Source organism: Eublepharis macularius, chromosome 15 (assembly GCF_028583425.1).
Source record: "Eublepharis macularius isolate TG4126 chromosome 15, MPM_Emac_v1.0, whole genome shotgun sequence".
Taxonomy (NCBI): Eukaryota; Metazoa; Chordata; class Lepidosauria; order Squamata; family Eublepharidae; genus Eublepharis; species Eublepharis macularius.
In genome coordinates this window covers 52,860,505-52,880,953 of record NC_072804.1, presented here as the reverse complement: position 1 = coordinate 52,880,953, position 20,449 = coordinate 52,860,505, and the positions used below count along the sequence as shown (strand labels likewise).

Below are 20,449 nucleotides of genomic sequence, written 5' to 3'. Positions count from 1 at the left end.
GACGCCCCTTGGCATGAACCCGCTCAGAGTCCTGCTGTCAAGTTCCCTGAGAACCAGCTAGCTGCTCCTGGTGGGAGGGAAGGTGGGAGGGGAATACTCCCACAGCCCCCAGTACATCCCAACCCCGCTCCCTCCTGCGCCCACGCACCCACACCCCTAGGGAGGCCACCGCTGGCCAAACAAGGATGTGGGTGGAAAGTGAGGTGAGCTGAACTGGCAGGGGGGAGACAGAGAGTGAAGGGGGGGTGGGTTGGGCTTAACCGATGGTAAGGCCGAAACCACACTGGAATTTGTTCTTGCGGTGGTTGAGGAAGGCCCCCATGGCCAGCGTGAGGGGCAGGGGGAGGAGCTTCTTCTCCAGCGCCGCCCCCACAATCCAGTTGCTGTTGACGGAGCCTGAGAAGGGGAAGAGGGAAAACGGACAGTCAGGAGATGATTTCAGGAGCAAGTGAGTACAGATCTGGAATACAGAAATAATCATCTACTGACATTATGCTGACTGCAGTCCCGAACTCAAGCGATCCGCCGGCCTCAGCCTCCTGTGGTTAGACTGGGATTACAGGCGCATGCCACTGCACCCAGCTACAGATCTGGACTAGAGTTGCCAGGTCCCTCTATCCTCCGGCCGAGAGGGTTGGGGACCCGGCACTTACCTCCAGAGCCAGTGTGATGACGTCACTTCCGGAAGTGACGTCACCATGCCGGCTGAGAGAGTGCTCCCGCACTCCGCACGGGGCCGATTCAGCCCGTTTGGGCTCAATCAGCCCCAAACGAAGCACTGATATGCTCCTGCGGCCACCGCGACGTCACTTCCGGAAGTGACGTTGCCATGCTGGTTGGGAGTGCGTGCACGGCACGTGTTCCTGCTGGTGGTAGGCAACCTCCTGGCATTTGTCTCCTGCTGATCGCTGGGTGATAGGTGGATGAGGGGGCAAATCCCCAGGAGTTTGCCTGCCACCAGCAGGCACCTAGGAACCCTAATCTAGAACCACGGACTCTAGGGTAAAGAAACCACACAGGCGGGTGAGCCCAGGAAATCGTGTAGCCAAGATTTTTTTTTTTAAGAAGAGGAAAAGAACTGACCCCCCTTCAATCTGTTGCATCCTCACTCACTAGAGTTTGTACCCCTTGCCGAAAAACAGGGTGGAGCTTTCATACCTCTGAAGAGCAGGTTGGCTTTCGGCAGATCTAGCTGGTAGCCGAGCGTCACACTTGTGTCCTGCATGCGAGTATTGGCTTCGAATTCCACTCCCACCTGCAGCTGGGGAAGCCACGAGAAGGGAGAAGAGGTCAAGGGAAGGTCCAAGCTGTGTGCCCTGTAGCAATCCTTCCCTGCCTAATGTGAACTTCCGCTCACTGCCCCCCTCATCGTTCCGACCTGCTCCAGGACTAGCAATAGCATCAGGCAACCCCAGAGCTTTCCCACCAAAGCCGTGGCACGGTTTCTGAAACACACTCCGGCTAGGGCTTTGCCAAACCTCCAAGACAAGGCCGTCCCATAAACCTCAACCGAATGCAAGCTTTATTCAACCAAAAACATGAGTGATTACAACCCGTGTTTCGCAATTGCAAAAAAGTGACTGGCTGTCAGTGTTACCCCAGACCCCCTTCCCAGATGTGTGCTGTCTGCTCTGACTCCATCTTGGCTAGATTCACTGTGGCAGCCATTTCAGGAGCCAGGAATGCTATACTTTGAGGAAGGAAAGGTCAAGGCTCTGCTAAGGCTATGCTAATGAGCGGCCATAACTTTGGGCAGGAGACTGATTCATTGATGGGACATCGGCATACGTACGCAGGAATACCCATTGCCATGGGGGCCTGCACCCACCTAATAACAACATTCGATTTATATACCGTCCTTCAGGACAACTTAATGCCCACTCAGAGTGGTTTACTAAGTGTTATTATTATCCTCACAACAATCACCCTGTAAGGTGGGTGGGGCTGAGAGAGCTGTGACTGGCCCAGCTGGCTTCAAGCGGAGGAGTGGGAAATCAAACCCGGTTCTCCAGATTAGAGTCCTGCTGCTCTTAACCATTACACCAAACTGGCTCCCTAGATCCAGCCATATAATCTCATCGGCATGGACAACTCTTTTGGGGCACAAAATCTGATTACTATTGAGCACTCCGATGGGCTTGATTACTTGTACTGACCCTGCCTGAAAGTCTCCTATCAACCTGTTACGGGCATGGGCGAAGCCTCCAGCCTGTCAGCCTTTTTTGCATCCTGCCAGACTTTTTGTCTGCTCTGCCTGAAGGCAATCACCTTTTGGTCACCCTTCTGGGAAATCTCCTTCCTAGCTCATTCAAACTCAGGAAATGTACAGATTCACACCCAGGGCTCACCAAGAATTCCTGGACATTACAATTATTTCTTTGATGTTCTTTTGCTCCTATAACTATTGCTGTTCGGCTAGCCAAGGGCAGGCAGCCTAATCCCCCGTTGGCTCAGAAGCGGCCTACACTACTCTTCTCGGGAACCAGCCATCCTTTTCCACGGGACCTTCAGAAGCCCTGCCTGAGGTCCTCCTCTCTCAACCTCTGGACTAAGGGTGGCCAAACTGCGGCTCGGGAGCCACATGTGGCTCTTCTAGACATATTGTGTGGCTCCTGGAGGTCTGAGTATCACTGTGTCCGTACATTTTATTTTAGGCTAGTTTGTTTCCCTCCTTTCCTTCTATGTCTTTCCCTCCCTTTTCCTTTTTTCGTTCCTTCCTTCTTTCTTTCCACATCTGTCACATTTTCAATAAAATGTCAGAAAATATCTGGGGACTTCGGGAGTGAAGCCTAGGAAGGGTGTGACATTACTTTTGTGATGTCACTTCCAAGTCAAAGGTCAGGGGATAGCTCCACCCAAGCTCCACCCCCTCCAATGATGTCACTTCCAGCAAACGGCATCAAAACCCCACCCCTTCCTGTGATGTCACTTTCAGGACACTCCCCCAAACCCACCTCCTCATCTGAAGTCACTTCAATGCATCATGTCTTGCGGTTCTTAAACACCTGATGTTTATTCTACGTGGCTCTTACATTAAGCAAGTTTGGCCATATCAAAGCAGACAATGTAGAATCAGAGAATCAGAGGGTTGGAAGGGACCTCCAGGGTCATCTAGTCCAACCCCCTGCACAATGCAGGAAATTCACAACTACTCCCCCCCTCCACGCACGCACACCCAGCGACCCCTGCTCCATGCCCTGAAGATGGCAAAACTCCATCAGGATCCCTAGCCAAACATGCATGGGGGAAATTGCTCCCTGACCCCAAAGTGGCAATTGGCATTACCCCGGGCATGCATATGCCATGAACCCCACTATAGCCTTTTTTGGTGCTAGTGGTCCGGGGAGGCCCCCTCCTTGTTTGCCAGCAGAAAAGCTGGTTAGACCCAACGCCCTGCCTGATCTAACCCCTTAGGGCTGTGTAGGCAAGACCTGGCACTTCTGAGTGGCGCCTGGGAAGGGTATCACAGCTGGCACAGATAAAAATACAAGCGCGACACGGGTCAGAGCTTTATGGCCAAAACGGGAGCTTTATGGCCTTAAAGCTTTATGGCCTTAAAACTGAGAAAGGGCACCCCGTGTCGTGCTGGCCAAGCAAGTCACGTCCCCTGATCACTCCCCCGTTTGCCCTCCTCCAAGAGATGGTGGGGCGTGCAGGCACTTCTGGCTGCCTACCCCAATAAACTAAGTTTGTTCCTTCTCCAGAAGCAGCACCTCCCCACGAGACTCTTACCTGGTCGCTGGCTTTATGGTAATACGTGGCGTGTGCTCCTGTTTGTCCTATTGTCAGGGTCCCGATCCAGTTAGGTGCTGTGGGGGAGAAAGCGAGGACTTCACTTGCTTTGAAGAGAGACTGGGATGCGTGTACCCCAGTTCAGCTGGAACTTTTAGCTTGGACGCCAAGAGGAAAACTGCACATTCAGAGCAACTATTTCGTGGGCAAGCACCTGCACATGCGCTCTGAAATCATCTAGTTGGCAGCTTCGCGAAAAGAGATGCTAGAATGGAAAGCCCACCATCCTGAGCTGGCAAGATTCTCTCGGTGCCCTTACGGTCACCAGCCTTACTGGCCTCACTTCAAACCGCCACCTGGGGGTGGTGGAGAGTGCCCTCAAGTCAGAGCTGACTTATGGTGACCCCCCCTGGTGGGGTTTTCCCAGCAAAAGACTAACAGAGGTGATTTGTCATTGCCTGTCTCTGCAGCCCTGGTCTTCGCTGGAGGTCTCCCATCCAAATACTAACCCGGGCTGACCCTGCTTAGCTTCTGAGATCTGGCGGGATCAGGCTCACCTGGGCTACCGAGGTCAGGGCCCAAACCACCCCCTAGGTCAGATTAAAGCAGTTGAGTTAAACCGGGGAGACTGGCCAAGGCAGCAAGGGGGTCAATTTTTAAAATACACCATATGATTTTTTCAAAATAAAAACCAGCCATATTGGGAAGCAGATGGCATCATCCAAATATGAGCTCAGGGCTGGGGAAGGTATTGCAAGCTTTGACTTGTTGCTTTTACACAACACGATCCTGCCTGTGCTTATTTGGGAGGACGCCGCTCATTAAACTCAACGGGGCTGTGCTGATTAAAGAGGCTTAATAAGTTTATTTAGGAAATACATACTTGAGAGTGAAGAGGAGAGATAGGAATAGAGCCCTCGCTATCTGACTACATCTTGGAGAGACAAAGAATAAGGCAGGAGAGAGAAGCAGCAGGATTTTGCCCTGTTTAGCCCAATAGGAGACAAGACCAGGCAATGACCCCCAGGAAACAAGAGAGGTGCTGCTCTCGCTGTCCTAACTAAGTGATCCTTGCTGCCCCCTGCATGGTAGGCTCATCTTCCCATTGAGGCTGCAGTACACCAGACATTGCTATTTCCAGCACTTAAGTGCTGCCACCTCTGCAGGCATTTGGTTCAAAGCAGAATTGATGCTTATGGGCTTGGAGTGTCATTTGGGGCTTCAAGATAAGATCTGGCTGGTCGCTGCAAGACAGCGGATTCTGGACTGGGCATATCTTTAGTCTCACCCAGCAGGAGTCAGCTTACTTTCTACTTTTGTCACCACATGACAATCTGCAGCAGAGTAGAATCATAGAGTAAACATGCACTGGCTCAACCCATAAGGCCGGCTCTGGCGGAAGGTCTAATTCAACACAACTCTAAAGCCTTTAAAGCAGCAGCCCAATTCTTTCTGGCCGCTTCTTTTCAGACGCGCCATCGTGGCTACGCACAGCGGTGTACAGAGAGTAAAGGGAAAGCGGACCCTCAATTCTGGAAGAGCGAATCAGTACCTGTGTATTTCCCAGCAAGAGACATGAGTGTTCCCTCCTCTCCTGGGCGACGGTGGTACACCAACTCCCCACCCAGCGCCAGACACGGCGTGATACTCTGCAGATAATGTGCCACCACGATCCCTGCAGAGTGGAGAGAGGGAAGATTCCAACTTGTACAGGAGGGAAAATCCTTAGCTGGACCACAAAGGCCACACTTCCGAGTGCGTTGGGGCCAGAGGCCAGCCAGCTGCAAGGCAGGGTAGGAGTGCGGAGGAGGGAGACTGTCAAGAGGCAGCCTTCTCACCTGAGCCCACCAAAATGTCAGGATTCCCTAGCGTGACGGCTGCAGTAAAGTCCGCGCCTCGGTATTCACTGTCCACTTGCCAGTTCACGAATTTTGACTGCTGCGTCTGGGATATATCAATGGGGAGAAGAGAGAGAAAAGTTGCATTTTTATATTGCTTTGGTGGTGGTGGAGAGTGCCCTCAAGTCATAGTTGACTTATGGTGACCCCCGGTGGGGTTTTCACAGCAAGAGAGTAACAGAGGTGGTTTGCCATTGCCTGCCTCTGCAACTCTGGTCTTTGTCAGAGATCTCCCATCCAATTACCAAGGCCAACCCTGCTTAGCTTCTGAGATCTGATGAGATCAGGCTCACCTGGGCTATCCAGGTCAGGGCAAATATTGCTTTAAACATGCACAATTCAAAATTGATTTATGGCATACTTGGAAAGGAACTACTAAAAGATTAAGAACTTTGGGGCACAATTATCTGCATAACTAAAAGTCTCACAGGAGGCAATCCTAAGAAGGTTTACTCAGAAGTAAGCCCCATGTTATTCACTGGAGCATATTCCTAGGGAAGTGCCTTTAGGATCGAAGCCACAATCCACTTTCTCTGAACCCATTGTTGATTCGGCTCCGAAACCTGGGCCGTTTTCACACTGCTTACCAGCCACGGAACATTGCAACGAGCTCCCGGAACGACAGCGAAATTGCACCAGAAAGACGCTGTCGTTCTGGGAGCTCGACGCGATGTTCCGTGGCCGGTAAGCAGTGTGAAAACGGCCCTGGATGAAAGTTTTTAAAAAGCAGCTTGGGAATTTACAAATTGCCACAAAAAAACTGTCAGATGAGTCTAATTCACTGCCTGGATGGGAAGGAGCACCTGGCTCAGATTTGGAAGTTAGATGAAACGTCAGTTATATTGTTATACGTTGTCTAATGTCAGTCCTAGAACTGCTTATGCTCTGTTTTAGCAATTCTTCAACTCTGTATTGGATTCTTGCTAATGCTACGTCTTTGTAAACTCAGGGTAAATAAACATAGGGTAAATAACTACATTGGCTGAATAAGAAAATGTGAAACAACAGAGAAGTTTGGGGACACAAATATGCTGTGCTAAACGCAGGTGACAATGAGCTGGAATGCTGTTCTGTACCTGAAAGGCCACCTTGGAGCTAATTTTTTTGGTGAACTGGTGGATAATCTGTGCATTCAGGCTGCCGCTGTTGTCCATATCACCCATAAGCACCGGGAAAGCCTGGAAGAGAGGAAAGGGGAAAAAAAAGAGTAGAGGGGGAGACAGCCAAGATGAGCCAAGAGCTGTGCTGCTGACGAGGTGCCAAAACGGCGTCTGTGGCATACGGGCATACCTCTGTGGGGCTCAGCTGCTTTCTACCAACGTACGTCACCCCGAAATGGTAATTGGAGTCGCCAACCGTACTGAGCGCTACCGTGTGATTGACCTGCAGAAGACAAAGGGGATGAGAAGAAATCAGGGACCGCAAACCAATGGCTGACGTGGCATCTCAATGACCGTCTGCCTGATTGCCTAGGGTGAGCAAGGATCACCTCAGGCAACCAGACAATTATGGTTTTTAATATCAGAGCCCTTCTCTTCTTACAGGCAAAGCACAAAGAATGGCCAACAGAGATGGATTTGGACAGGGAGGCCTGTACCTTTTGTCAAACTTATTTGCAAGAATGATTATGCCTGAACTCCTGTGCATGTTGAGTGGGAAGCAGGCTCTACCAAACCAAACAGACCACAGGATGTGCACTCTAAGATACTCACTTCTAGGGCTTCTAATCCTTCCACTCACCAGACAAAATAAGGAACTCTTGGCTATATTTATAGAACAGTATTCGATTGAGTTTGCTTGTATTAATTGCTCATGGTTAACATAAAAAATGTTAACACACACAAGAATCAAACTCTGTATCCAAAGTCCTCCCAAGCACAGAGAAAAGCAGTCACTTGACCGTCACTAGCTAATCAGCCCTTGGAAAAGATTCCTTCTCCATTCCTACAACCAGCACAAGTGTCCTATAATCCCAAGGGTCTCAACATGAAACCATCTTGTGATCCCCCAGCGGAGGCCTGCCCCATCCCAAAATTCTGTCCAGCTGTGGAAATCTGCGACACCTCCGAGGAAGGGCAGAGCACAAGCAAATCAAAATAAGACAGGCCATCCGGGACCAGCAAGTCTCTGGCCCAGAATGTGTTTTCAGGGCTCATTCTTTCACCTGTGAAGGAGCAAAGCTGAGAGTGCCTCTGGGCATGTGCAGAGTGCCATTCTCGTTCCTGAGTAAACACACAAGGGAGATAAAGGAAAAAAAGCTTCCAAGTCAAGAGGGGGCAGCTTCCAGGCCTGATAGGCGCCTCAACCCATCTTTAAGATAAGCATTTTTGGGTCCTCCAAGAGACTGCGTCCCTGGGAGCATTCAGCAGATGGTTCATTTTGGGCGGAACGCAAGACAAATTTTGTTTTGCTGGGCCATAGGCCTCAACCCCAAACCTTGTTTTGCAATTACTGTCTCTGCTGCTGGTTTGGATGTCTTGTTATTTTTCTACATGGATGCTTTACCATTCTGCCCACTGCGTTAAGGCTGTGAACTGAAAAGCGATGACAAACGTCATGCAAACCAGCCACCGAAAAACCAATGAATGAGCGTCCGAAGCCGGTTTTACCTGGAAGTGATTGCTGAGGCCTTTGTTCACAGTCAGTTTCACACCCTCCATCTGGTTAGGGAATAATTCTGAAATGGAAAGAAACAACGGAGGGGGAAGTGAGCACCGGGAATGCTTTTAGGCTTTGTTCTGGGCAGCTTCCTTTATGCCAGAGATGTATTGGGACCTCCCCAGAGGAGACCAGAGCAAAACAAGGAGACAAAAGAGCTTGCCTGGCTGCAGAAAATGCAGGTTCAAATCCTCGCGCAGCCACAAGGCATACCAGGAGTGTTCAGGCAAGCCACTTGCCTTCTTTCTACCTAACCTACCTCCTAGGCATTAATTCACATATAATGACACTCAAATGATTTGGTGTTACAGGGTTACGCCTGACGAATCCATGGGCTCTTCGGCTCCCTCCCTGACCAGCGGGCCTAATGGAGCGCTTCCTTGGCAAACCATATTTTGCCAAGCCACACACAAATTATGGCATATTCCCAAACTAGGAATAAGCCACGAACAGACCACTGCACTTGACTCATGCTGCAGTGCAGTTATGAAGGTAAACTAGGAGAACTCCTCTGATGTGGCCCAGGGCTCCCTGGAGTAAGGAAGAAACACAGCACTGACCACGTTAATATATAAATGAGGAAACGTGGCAGGCTGCCCTTTAAGCTGCGGCACCGAACGGTTGATTCCACGGAAAGGGATGCAAATACAGCCAAACTTGTTTTGAAACCACTCTGCAGGTTTCTGCCTTTTTGTCCGTGGCTAGATGATCCTACCCTTTTCTCTGTGGTCGATGCTGCATTTTTAGCACTCACTTAGAAGGAACAACTCCACCCTTGCCAGTTTTGTAACATCTGCCCTTCCCACCTTCGCGAGGGGGAATTTTCACCTTTGCATTTGCGATGACACTCCTCAAATGTGCCTGGGTTGGGAAGCTGGTCACCTTTCTCTTCTGCAGCACGTTCTTGCGGTGGGGGAACTAGCCCGCTGACGGGGGGCATGGCAAAGCCGGGCGGCACCGAGACCAAGCCAGAGCCTGGCCCCGGCACCGCAGAAGGGGGTGCCGGGGAGCTGGCAGCCAGGACGTTGCCCATGGCGAAGAACTAGAAAAGAAAGCAAGAGAAAACAAACGGTCATGACATGGCTGCTTTGCCAGGGACGTCTCATTCCTATGGGAAAAGACAGGGCCGGACTACACCAGACTCCGATTTTGGACAGACCTGTTTGAAGCTCTGCAAGCGGTCACATAGGGAACAATGTCTCCAGTTGCAGACTGATGTACCTTAAAGTGAATTTAGCAGATACCACCTTTTCGGCCCAAAGCACGATTCTCCTTTCTACGCAGCCAGAAAAGGTTTGTTCAGAAAAGCAGAACAGAAGCTTCAGCAACTAGTTTCTCTGACAGGAGAGGGGAGGGCATACTGCAAAGCAGCCTTGAATACGCGAGGACAGGAAGCTGTTTGGTGGAACTGCTAAGCACCTCTGGCAGGCAGAGAAAAGCAATGCAGGACAAGCATGGGCTTTGAACAGCACTGCCTGACTGTGTTTGCCACAAACCACTGGTCTGACAAATTCAGTATTGGCAGGGCTTTTTTTCAGCTGGAACGCGGGGGAACGGAGTTCCGGAACCTCTTGAAAATGGTCACATGGCTGGTGGCCCCGCCCCCTGATCTCCAGACAGAGGGGAGTTTAGGTTGCCCTCCGCGCAATCTAAACTCCACTCTGTCTGGAGATCAGGGGGCGGGGCCACCAGCCATGTGACCATTTACTCGGAGGGCAACCCACTGAGTTCCACCACCTCTTTTCCCAGAAAAAAAAGCCCTGAGTATTGGCTACTCTGACCAGAAAAGTCTCAGGTAAGGAGTCCTTTGCCATCACCTTCAACCACAGTCTTTAAATCGGAGATGGCAGGGACTGAACCGCAGACCACCTGCATGCAAAGTAGCTGCTCTCCCACTGAGCCATGGCACTAGGATTAAATGTGAAACTAGCTCAGCCCTGATAGCTGCAGAACAGTCGAACAGCAGGATTTGAGTCCCATGGCACCTTAGAGACCCACCAGATTTTCAAGGATATAAGCATTTCAGAGTCAAAACTACCTTTGGATTGGAAGAAGGGAACTTGGATTCTCAAAACTTACACTGTTGGTCTTTAAGGTGCCACTGGACTCATATCCTGCTATCCCAGTCCTATTACATTGCTCATTGGCTGTCTTGTCCTATCAATTGCATTGACTCATGCCATCTACGTAATCTGCTTCGAGTCTCAGTAAGCAGGCAGGGTAGACTGGAAATAAGTTAAATAAATAAGCGACACTACTCGGTCTCCAGGGTGTCAGTCAGGAAAAGCACCCCCCTCCCCGCCTTAGACTGACTCCTTGGCCCATCAATATCAGAATTGTCTACTCTTGACTGGTAGCAGCTCTCCAAGGTCTTTGGCAGAGATCTTTCACATCAACTACTATATCCAATTGCTTTCACTGGTGATGCCAAGGATTAAACTTGGGAATGTCTCCATGCAAAGCAGACTATCCACGAAACTGAACCATGAAACTCTGGGTTGGGAAATTCCTGGAGATTTGGGGGGTGGAGACCAGAGAGAGTGAGGTCTGCGAAGGGACCTCAGCAGGCGAGAAGTTCCTCCAATGGAACTGATCTCTGTCATCTGGGGATCAACTGCAGTTCCAGATTTCTCAGCCCCACCTGGAGGCTGACAACCCGAACAGAATTCCTAGAGATTGGGAGGGCAGCCTGGACAGAGGATGGGTTTTGGGGGAGAGGAGGGACCTCATAATGCCCAAGAGATCACCCTCCAAAGGATCCATTTCCTGCAAGGGAACTGATCTCTCTGGTCTGGAGATCAGTTGCAATTCCGGGAGATCTCCAGGCCCCACCTGGAGGTTGGCAACACACCCAAAATCAATCATTTCCTCTCCCCCTCCCCCCCGCGCAGCCAGAGAGAGAGTCCCAAGGACCCTGGCGCATGCGTGCAAAGCCCCTGCCGCTGGCACACACACCCAGGCACCCTCGCCTGCTCTGGGAGAGGGAAGTGGCGGCCGAGGGCTCGGGCCAGTTCCCCGCCAGGCCGCCCAGCTGCTGACCCTCCGCAGCGGTGGTCACGTGGCCCCCTCCCCCGTGCCCCCCATGCCCGGCCTTGCTCGGCCCGCCCGCCCCTTCTCAGCACTCACGCGGTGGCGGCGGCGGCAGCAGCAGCGAGGGCAGGCGCCGGGAGACACCCCAACACGCCTGCTCCGAGACCCCGCCCCTACTCCCCGCCATTGGCCAGAGCTGCCCGAAGCCCCTCCCCCGACCCGCACTCGCCGACACGCTACTGGCCGGTGTCTTCCCAAGCCCCGTCCCTCCTCCCAGGCCGTGCGGCCCTCATGGGTGAGAGGCCGGTCCCTGTCCCACCGCTTCTTCCCGCCCTCCCGCTAGGAGGGTTTCTATTGGGCGGTCACTTGATTGTTCATCTCTATTGGACAGATTATGGCGTTAAATCCCGCCCTGCTCCTCAGCGATTGGTCACTCGGTTTCCGTCCTCTGCCATTTTTTCATTAGACATTTTCTAAAAGGAGGCGGGGATGCTTACCGCTCGTTGGCTCGTTTCTCAATAAGGAGGCGGGGTGTCCCGCGAAAGAAGCAAGGTCAGTTGCGAGGAGCGGGCGCAAGGTCAGGTGGCGTTAGGGGTTCCTCCCCGGCGTGCACCGCAGTGATCATAGAGTCGGTGAACCTCCAGAGCGGCTCCCGGAAACAATAGAGAAAACCGAACCGCGCGCTGCCATCTTTAGAGGAAATTCTGATTTGGGCTCTGCCCTTTCCATACGGTTGCTATAGAAACGTTTCTAAGCTCCCCCTGGCTTCAAACACCAATCAGAATTAAGCTCCTCTTAAGACATTTTCTGAGGCGAAAACAGTTGCAATTACCACTAAAACATATTATTATTATTTACTCTGAAAATCATGTTATTTAATAATAATACAGATGATGATTAGGATGATGTCACTGAGACCTAAAGCGGATTACACAGTGCAAATTAACAGCCAGGACATTCATAAGGCCTTGAGCCACCCAGTTCTTCACGCAACATGAGTGTTTCAAGCTCTCCCCCCCCCCTCAAAAAATGGCAGTTTCCAGGCTCCCCACTTGTGAATAGTCATCTTGGCCCCAGCACAAGAAACAAAATCAGGATAACCTCTTTCATTGGGACCAACCAGAATGACACAAAACAGTGCAAGCTTTTGAGCTAGTCAGAACTCTTCTTCAAACTCAGTGTTAAAATACTTTTTAACAATAACATTTGATCTATATACCGCCCTTGAGGACAACTTAATGCCACACTCAGCGGTTTACAAAGTGCGGTGTTATTATTATCCCCACAACAATCACCCTGTGAGGTGGGTGAGGCTGAGAGCGCTCTGAGAGAGCTGTGACCGACCCAAGGTCACCCAGCTGGCTTCAAGTGGAGTGGGGAATCAAACCTGGCTCTCCAGATTCCAAGTCCTGCTGTTTTTAATAACTACACCAAACTGGCTCTCATATAGGCTCTCCTGTCATGTAGGTTAAATAAGTTTTTAAAAGCAGATTTTTCAGGTCGAGATCTGAAGGCTCCGACTTGTCAGCCTTTGGTGTCTCACACTTTAATTGCAGTAGGGCATCTCGTTTGGAAAAAAAATACAGCCCACTGACATACAAACGTTGCTCAAGAACAGTTTCTACACTACCCTTCCTTCCCCAAGGGTACTTCCCACACATACTTTGCCTCCTTCTAGGGGATGGATACTTTGGTGTTTGGGACAGGGAGAAGGAAACCTAAGAACGCACACATTAATTTGGAGCCTAAAATCAATTTTAATTCTCTCAGTATCCGTGGCATTAGGTATCTTAGAGACAAGAAATAAAATTTGACTTATATAGCCTTCCATTTCCCAGGGCCTTTGGAATGTTAACATTTAATGCCACCAATTGTTACTCATAATAACAAGGAGTATCACCTTGTTATGAGTAAGATATCACCTGCTTTTCTTCCCTGCCAAAAGACAATTGGCATTTAAAAGCCTTCCCACATCAGCTTCCACTATGGGTGAAGCTCCATGGCAAGACTTGACCAGCTTTTCTGGCAAGCACACACAAATCAAGGTTGTTGTATCCAATACAAAAATGCTAAAGACAGTTTACAGCCTTTTGGCAAGAATGAGAGCTGCTGTAGCACAGTGGTTAAGTGACTGGGCTGTGAATCAGCACACTGCTGGTTCTAATCCCACTACTGCCATAAACTCTGCAGGTGGCCTTGGGTAGGCCCCTCCTCTCAGCCTCAGGTCAACAGTTGGATGGTAGGAATAATAACAACACTGATTTAGTTTAATGCTGTGAGTCGGGGTACTAATCTGCCTAGCAAAGTGGTATATAAGTGCAGTTATAATAATAATAATAATGCACCCCCTCCCATCTTCTGACTGGGATAAACAGGCTCAGAGAACTCCAATCCTATTTGTGTTTGACAAAGAAAGTTTTGACTTACTCGTCTTTAAGGTGCTACTTTAAGGTTGCTCTCCAACACAATAGTTAATCCTACACGTTGTGCCTGTTTATATGGGACATTTGGTCTGTTGCAGGATTTAATGCCTTAATTGGGAAATGCAGCTTACAGTCTCAGGGTGCAGGCCACAGGGAAGACTGAACTTAGTAAAGCAGACCTCGGCTCAGTGCATGCTGGGGAAGAAACATGCAAGGTGATCCAAAACCTTGGTGCTTTCTATTCCATGTCGGATGATCACGTACGTTAAATCAAACTGGCTCTGTGATTCTCTCAGCGGAAGCCACCCACTGCAATGTAGAGAGTCTCTGTCCCAGGTCCCTATACCCTCCCAGCAGGAGTGGGGAGAACCCAGCACTGACCTCATGCTGGCTGTGTGCTGTATTTTGGGCAGCCGTGCAATGACATCACTCCCGGAAGTGACGTCGTTGCTAGGATTGCCAGATCCCTCTATCCTCCTGCTGGGAGGGTTGGTGACCTGTCACTTACCTTGTGCCTGTAGTGTGTAGATCTTCACGCTCTGGATGACATCTCTTCCGGAAGTGATGTCACCACACTGGCTGCAAGAGTGCTGCTGCGCTCGGCACGGGGCCGATTCAGCCTGTTTGGGGCCCAAATCAGCCCCAAATGAAGCGCAGGAACGTTCCTGCAACCAGCGCAACGACGTCACTTCTGAAAGTGATGCCGCCGCGCCGGTTAGGACTCTCCAGTCACTGCGAGGTGACCTTTTTCACTATTGAACAATACATGGAGATCTAAACATGTTATAAAGGAAACACTTTTCCCCCAGTTAACAGTCGCAAACCTCCTGACCCGAATACATCACTGAAGCCTAAAGAAGAGGCTTCTAAAAAAATTGCCGTCCACCACACTGTAAGAACAAGCAACCATTTTCTGTCCAAATCTTGGTGGAAAGAGCAAAGTTTCCCCGAGCTCTGAATCATCCCTAGAAATGTGGTACAATAGCTGTACAGCCAACCTCACCCACCAACCAAGAAGCAGGCAACACTGGCTTTAAAAACATTTATTTGTAAGAAACATCAATAAAAATGCTTTTTTTAAAAAAACTACCCACTGTGTCCCCATTGAAACCCATCCACTTAGCAGTGACAGTCAATGACATGGGCAGGCAGTGAGGAAAAGGCACTGTGGGTTTGTGAGTGTGTCAATCAGTCCCTCTCCCAGACCCTGAAATTCAGGAAGTTAGTAGGATTGGCTGAAATGAGAGCAGCTAGTAAAAATCATCATGACGCGTGATTTGCTTTAGAGTACGTCATTTCGTAACAAGTGTTTTAACACACATTCACATTTTCGGATCAGAAACCCAGAGACCCAGACCACAACTGGCTGGTGGCGAAGCTCTGGGGTACAGATTTAAAATTCAAGTTATATAACCGGAGCCTGGGCCAGAACTAGGGTTACCAACATCCAATGAAGGCCTGGAGTTCTCCCAGAATTACACTTGATTCTCCAGACTACAGAGATCAGGTCCCCTAGAGGAAATGGCAGGTTTGGAGAATGGACTCTATGGTATCACCAAAAGCCCAGGAGGAATAGAACTCCTAGAGTAACATAACATTCCTGTTCAGCTTCCTCTTTTTGCCAGGCATCAACTTCAACTCTCCAGGAATTTCCCAAGGAGTTGGCAACCCTAGCCAGAACTACAAGGAAATTGGGGGTGGGCGTGTTTTGGCAACTTACCCACCCCTAATGACCGCCCCCCCCCTTCTGAAACATAGGACTCAATCCGAAGCAACCCCGAGGGTTCATCTACACAATGTGGTTTTCGTCTGGATGCCTGCATGCCACTGGGGGGGAATATTAAGCTGAATACTGTTCAGGTGTCTGCTAGCTGAAATGCTGGGTGTGTAAGGGAAGTGGGAGAACAGGTGAGCAGAGATGCAGTATGCAACTCCACCCTCAGAAACGACTACCCGCCCACCTGAAAAACTCTTTGCAGACAGGTAGCTAGTTGTCAGGGAGAAAACAATGCCGTAATCCGCCCCCGTAGGAAGGACAACCTACGGGACTTAGGAGAGATAGGAAACGGAAGCTGCCGTGGACACTACGTGCAATTCGAAAGATCCAGAATGTGCAATCCAAACTTTGGGGGGCATGCTTCGGGAAAGGGAAGAGGGCCCCTAGTTCTGGCCTGGCTGGGGAAGGAGGAGAGAGAGTTAAGAGGAGCTGTTTCAAACAAGGTCAGTTTATGTCCATCTAAGGCACGCGTGAAACCCAAGACTGCAAGGATACCGAGCAAGGCACCTCACTCGGTTGTGGTGTTAAAACAGCAGCAGCATCTCTCTGAGACAGACGCAGGAGTGTCCACCGGCAGCAGCATACGTCCCTCTGAGCGCGGCGTCCAGGCTCACACGTACATTGCTCTGGACATAATAAACGCCTTGTCAGTTGCCAGGGCTGCCGAGGCGGCCTCTTCCTCGGTGGCAGCGAAGGCGAGCGCGTCGTAGATGGGGTTGACCTGATCCAGATATCCATCCTCCGGGCTGGGGGCGGCGTTGCTGACGGCTTCTCGCTCCTCCATGGTCGGCAGCTCGTGGTATCGAGGGGCGTCCTGTGGAGGGGATAAAAGGATGGGGAAAGCATTGACCTCCTGTTCCATCTCTTGGTACCCGTTCTTCCTGGCCCTTCTCTCTTTTGGCCTCTACAAATGTCCAAATTTGGGCTTGTGGACAGGAGTTACCAACTCCAGGTTGGAAAATTCCTGGAGATTTGGGGGTGGAGCCTGGTGACGGTGAAATTAGGGAACAGTTAGAGCTCAGCAGGGATGTGATGTCATAGAGTCTACCCTCCAACACAGCCATTTTCTCCAAGGGGACTGCTCTGTGTAGTCTCTAGACTATAGTTGTAATGCTAGGAGATCTCCAGGACACACCTGGAGGTTGGCAGCCCTAGTGCAGAGCCAGGAGACCTGGGGTTCCTTCCTGAGGTTAGCAGCTGGAGCTGAATTTTGAAGACTGCAAAGCTAGAAGCTAAAGGCTGAAGCGTAGACGGTTGACTAGTAAGACCTGGAGGGCAGGATCCTTATCGGCCAGTCTAATCCAAAGGCTGTATCAAACATTAAGGGCTAACATGGCACAGAGTCCTTCATTGCCTTGTGTGTTCATTCCACCTCTGTTCTGCAAGGAAGTGCAAAGCAAGGAGCTAGAAAGAGCCCTGACACTGTCTCCCGTAACCCCCTACAAAGCACGATCCATCTCTTTCTAGCTTCTGAAACCTCAGCAGGCAGCGAGTGAATCAGCAATCGTCGCAGTCATAAGGGCCAGAAACTTAACTTTTCTTTCTTTCTTTCTTTCTTTCTTTCTTTCTTTCTTTCTTTCTTTCTTTCTTTCTTTCTTTCTTTCTTTCTTTCTTTCTTTCTTTCTTTCTTTCTTTCTTTCTTTCTTTCTTTCTTTCATGAAAGCCAAAACCTGGGAATTTTGAAATTTGCACTTTTCAAATCCTGTCATTTGCACTTCCGTGAGCGCAGCTTGTGCGTGTTTTCAAGAATTGACCCACCTCTGGCTTTTTACTGGGGTCAACACAGAGGACAACCTAGCAAATCCAAAGACACTTTTTGACCACTGACCCCATTCGAGAAGTGTCGGTCGCTTCTCCCCCACACCCCACGCGCCCGGTATCTGAGCTTCCCTCACAATCGGCAGCTTCCCCTCACCTCCGTTCTGGTGGCGGTGATAACCCCTCCAAAGAGATCATCTGTGGCACTGGATTCAAAATAGGGAGTTTTGAGTGGGATGCTGTCAGCCTCAGGGGGGGTGGGAACCTGGAATAAATCAGAGAAGTGGTGAGGACGGTGGGTGGGGCTAACTGAACTGGGAAAAACCAGGACAAAGAAACACCCTGCCTCCCTGATGGGTTGCCAGCCTCCAGGTGGTGGCTGAAGATCTCCCAGAATCACAACTGACAAGAGATCAGTTCCCCTGGAGAAAATGGCTGCTATAGAGGGTGGACTCTATGGCATTATACTCTGTTGAACCCTTTCCCTCCAAAACCCCACCCACTCCAAGCTCCACCCCCCAAATCTCCAGGAATTTCCCAACCTGGAGCTGGCAACCTTACTCCCTGAGGAGGAATACCGCTCGGGATACTGATTCACGAGTATGAGCTTGTTGGACAAAAACTGGCCTCCCCCCATCATGCCTTTCTGAATAGCCTTTCACACATAGGCGGCCTCCTCCTCGTTGGCTGCAGGAAGGAGAAGACACTGCCGGGCAGACGCCCCGGCTCTCTCGTCCCAAAATGCCGCAACAGACTTTGCACTCCCTGTAAAGTATCTGTCTGAGGATTTTATTCTTAGCGGGCCATAAACAGGGGCATATGTTTACTGCAGTTCCGCATTGCACTACACTGGTGTGGAAATTAATACCAGGAGCAGAATTTGGAACTGAGAGGAGAATTTAGCAGCCTGTATTTTTTTTCAAATGTGTTTTTATTTTAAAGAACAAGTTTCTAGCCCTTATGATCCCTAAGGCAGGCTTGATAGCTCCTGCTACAATCTCAGAAGCCAGTGGAATGGCTGAATCAAGATTTCCAGAGGTTGGAGACTCGGTTTCATTACCCCAAACCAAAAATCTGTGTGTGTGCGACCCCCATTAGCAGGTCACCACGGCCTGTACTTCAGCATGGAGCCCCCAGCCCTTCTGTTCCTCTGCCTGGTCATTACCAGTTGCTTGACCTCCCCAACCGAAAGCAGCAGAAGTCACTGCCAATTAGCTTAACTCCTCTCTCCCTTAGGGGTAGGGTGGGGACTGGACCAGGTGGACGGAGCAATGAGGGGAGGGCTGATGAGAAGACTGTGTGCGCTTTATGCCAAGCTTCCCCAAGCCTAGCATTGGCACAGCATCATAGTTTGTGCAAGTAAGAGAAACCATGATAACCATCTGCACAGTTCATACGGATTATAGAACGTGTCTCTTACCCACACACAAGATTTTTGTCCTCAGCGCAAATTTCATGCAGCCCTGGCCAGGGCTTTTTTTCTGGGAAAAGAGGTGGTGAAACTCAGTGGGCTGCCAGCACAGGAGGCAACTCCTGGCAGCAGGTGGTGCCCCTGGTACCACATGCGCACGAGCAAAGTGCGTGCACACTTCCAGGACCATGCAATGACATCACTTTCGGTCAGATGGAACAAGGGGGGAGTTTTTTAAAGTTTAAATTGCTCTCAGCAAAAATGGTCACATGGCCAGTAGCCCCGCCCCCTGATCTCCAGACAGAGGGGAGTTTAGATCGCCCTCCGTGCCGTTCCGGCAGTGCGGAGGGTGATCTAAACTCCTCTCTGTCTGGAGATCAGGGGGCGGGGCCACCGGCCATGTGACCATTTTTAAGAGGTGCCGGAACTCTGTTCCATTGTGTTCTGGCTGAAAAAAGGGGGAAAATCTTTTCTCCTGCAGCACTAGCTTTCTTCTTGCATGGAGATTTTTATGCAGGGTTGAAAATCGACCTCCCATAGTGACAGTGCAATCAATTCTACCATCTCAGGGCTCTCTCCTTTCATACTCTGACACACATTAAATGAATGATAAATCCATGATGGGATAGACACTCAATCTGACCCTTCCGAGCTACTTACGAACAGAACAGGATGGATACTTACCGGCTCCCTTTCCTCAGTCATCTGGCTGGGCGGAGGGGGTTTGTAGGCTGGGGGCCCTTCCAGACTGCGTGGAAAAGAGGAAAGGAAAATAATCAGAGTACAAAATTGCCTCTGGATCCCTGAGCTGCTTTCCCCCACTAGAAGCAATGAGCCTTGTTCACAAGTTACAGTGAATGCACGCACACTCCGTGTACAATGTACACTTGATTTTTTCTTTATATAGAATCATAGACTTGGAAGGGACCTTTGGGGTCATCTAGTCCAACCCCCTGCACAAGGCAGGAAATTCACAACTACCTCCCCTTCCCCCCACACGTCCAGTGACCTCTGCTCCAGGCCCAGAAGATGGCAAAAGGATCCCTGGCCAAACTGGCCTGAGGAAAATTGCTACTTGACCCCAAAGTGGTGATCGGCCTTACCCTGGGCATGTAAGAAGGGGCCGCGAGAACTAAGCGCTGATGTAACCCTTCCTGCCCTCCCCCTCATGATCTGCCTAGGTTCACAGAATCAGCATTGCTGTCAGATGGCCATCTAGCCTCTGCTCAAAAATCTCCAGAGCCCACCACCTCCCGAGGAAGCCTGTTCCACTGAGGAACTGCTCTAACGTCAGGAAGTTCTTCCTAATGTTTAGCCGAAAACTAGGGCCAATTTCAACTCGTCGGTTCTAGTCCGACCTTCTGAGGCAACGGAAAACAACAAATATGTGTGTTAAGTAATCCTCACATTACATTCAACACAGGTACAACTGAATATGTGATCAAGCCCCCACATTGGCATAAAAATATATGGGGACATTATGCGATGGCGAAGATAACTGATTCTTTAAACCATAGACTTTTAGGAATCTATAATCGTGATTTCAAAACTATCTAGCACCCTATCTTGGATTATTTGGAACAGCAAGGTAAAATCTTTTTGAACTCAGAAAAGCTATATCTATATTTATGAATTTGTTATCGTTTGACGATAACTATGTTGGAAAGTCGTATGTAAATACGTTATAGGGTAATAAAATGCAAAGTAGGCAGACGGAAAGGGTTACTTTATTTTACCTTCAAAAGTGGATACAGCAGTAAGA

At 50.0% G+C, this 20,449-nt stretch overlaps 2 protein-coding genes across 3 annotated transcripts in view; both read right to left on the bottom strand.

Annotated features, from left to right (window-relative positions):
- Positions 1-156: 156 nt before the first annotated feature.
- Positions 157-11,261, bottom strand: TOMM40 (translocase of outer mitochondrial membrane 40). The gene is made up of 10 exons (XM_055000029.1): positions 11,244-11,261; positions 9,117-9,330; positions 8,240-8,307; positions 6,921-7,013; positions 6,707-6,808; positions 5,571-5,676; positions 5,285-5,407; positions 3,733-3,809; positions 1,159-1,261; positions 157-396 (listed from the first exon to the last, which is right to left on the bottom strand). Exons 2-10 carry the CDS (start codon positions 9,319-9,321, stop codon positions 257-259), a joined length of 1,017 nt encoding a protein of 338 aa, XP_054856004.1. The 5' UTR covers positions 9,322-9,330; positions 11,244-11,261; the 3' UTR covers positions 157-256.
- A 3,508-nt stretch (positions 11,262-14,769) lies between these two features.
- Positions 14,770-20,449, bottom strand: part of NECTIN2 (nectin cell adhesion molecule 2) — an 82,037-nt gene continuing 76,357 nt past the window's right edge. The window contains exons 7-9 of one of the 2 annotated variants that reach the window (XM_054999509.1): positions 19,372-19,435; positions 17,434-17,541; positions 14,770-16,332 (exon numbers count right to left, since the gene is read on the bottom strand). In XM_054999509.1, the coding sequence (XP_054855484.1) occupies positions 16,129-16,332; positions 17,434-17,541; positions 19,372-19,435 (376 nt within the window). In that variant the 3' untranslated portion in view covers positions 14,770-16,128. The remainder of the gene's footprint in view (positions 16,333-17,433; positions 17,542-19,371; positions 19,436-20,449) is intronic. The other variant, XM_054999511.1, reaches the window with a different exon arrangement.

Coding starts and splice junctions, on each gene's coding strand:
- TOMM40 (XM_055000029.1), bottom strand. CDS start 9,321: ATGGGCAACGTCCTGGCTGCCAGCTCCCCGGCACCCCCTTCTGCGGTG. Junction 7,014..8,239: donor GCCTCAGCAATCACTTCCAG/GTAAAACCGGCT, acceptor TGTCTTCTGCAG/GTCAATCACACGGTAGCGCT. Junction 6,809..6,920: donor AGCAGCTGAGCCCCACAGAG/GTATGCCCGTAT, acceptor CCTCTCTTCCAG/GCTTTCCCGGTGCTTATGGG.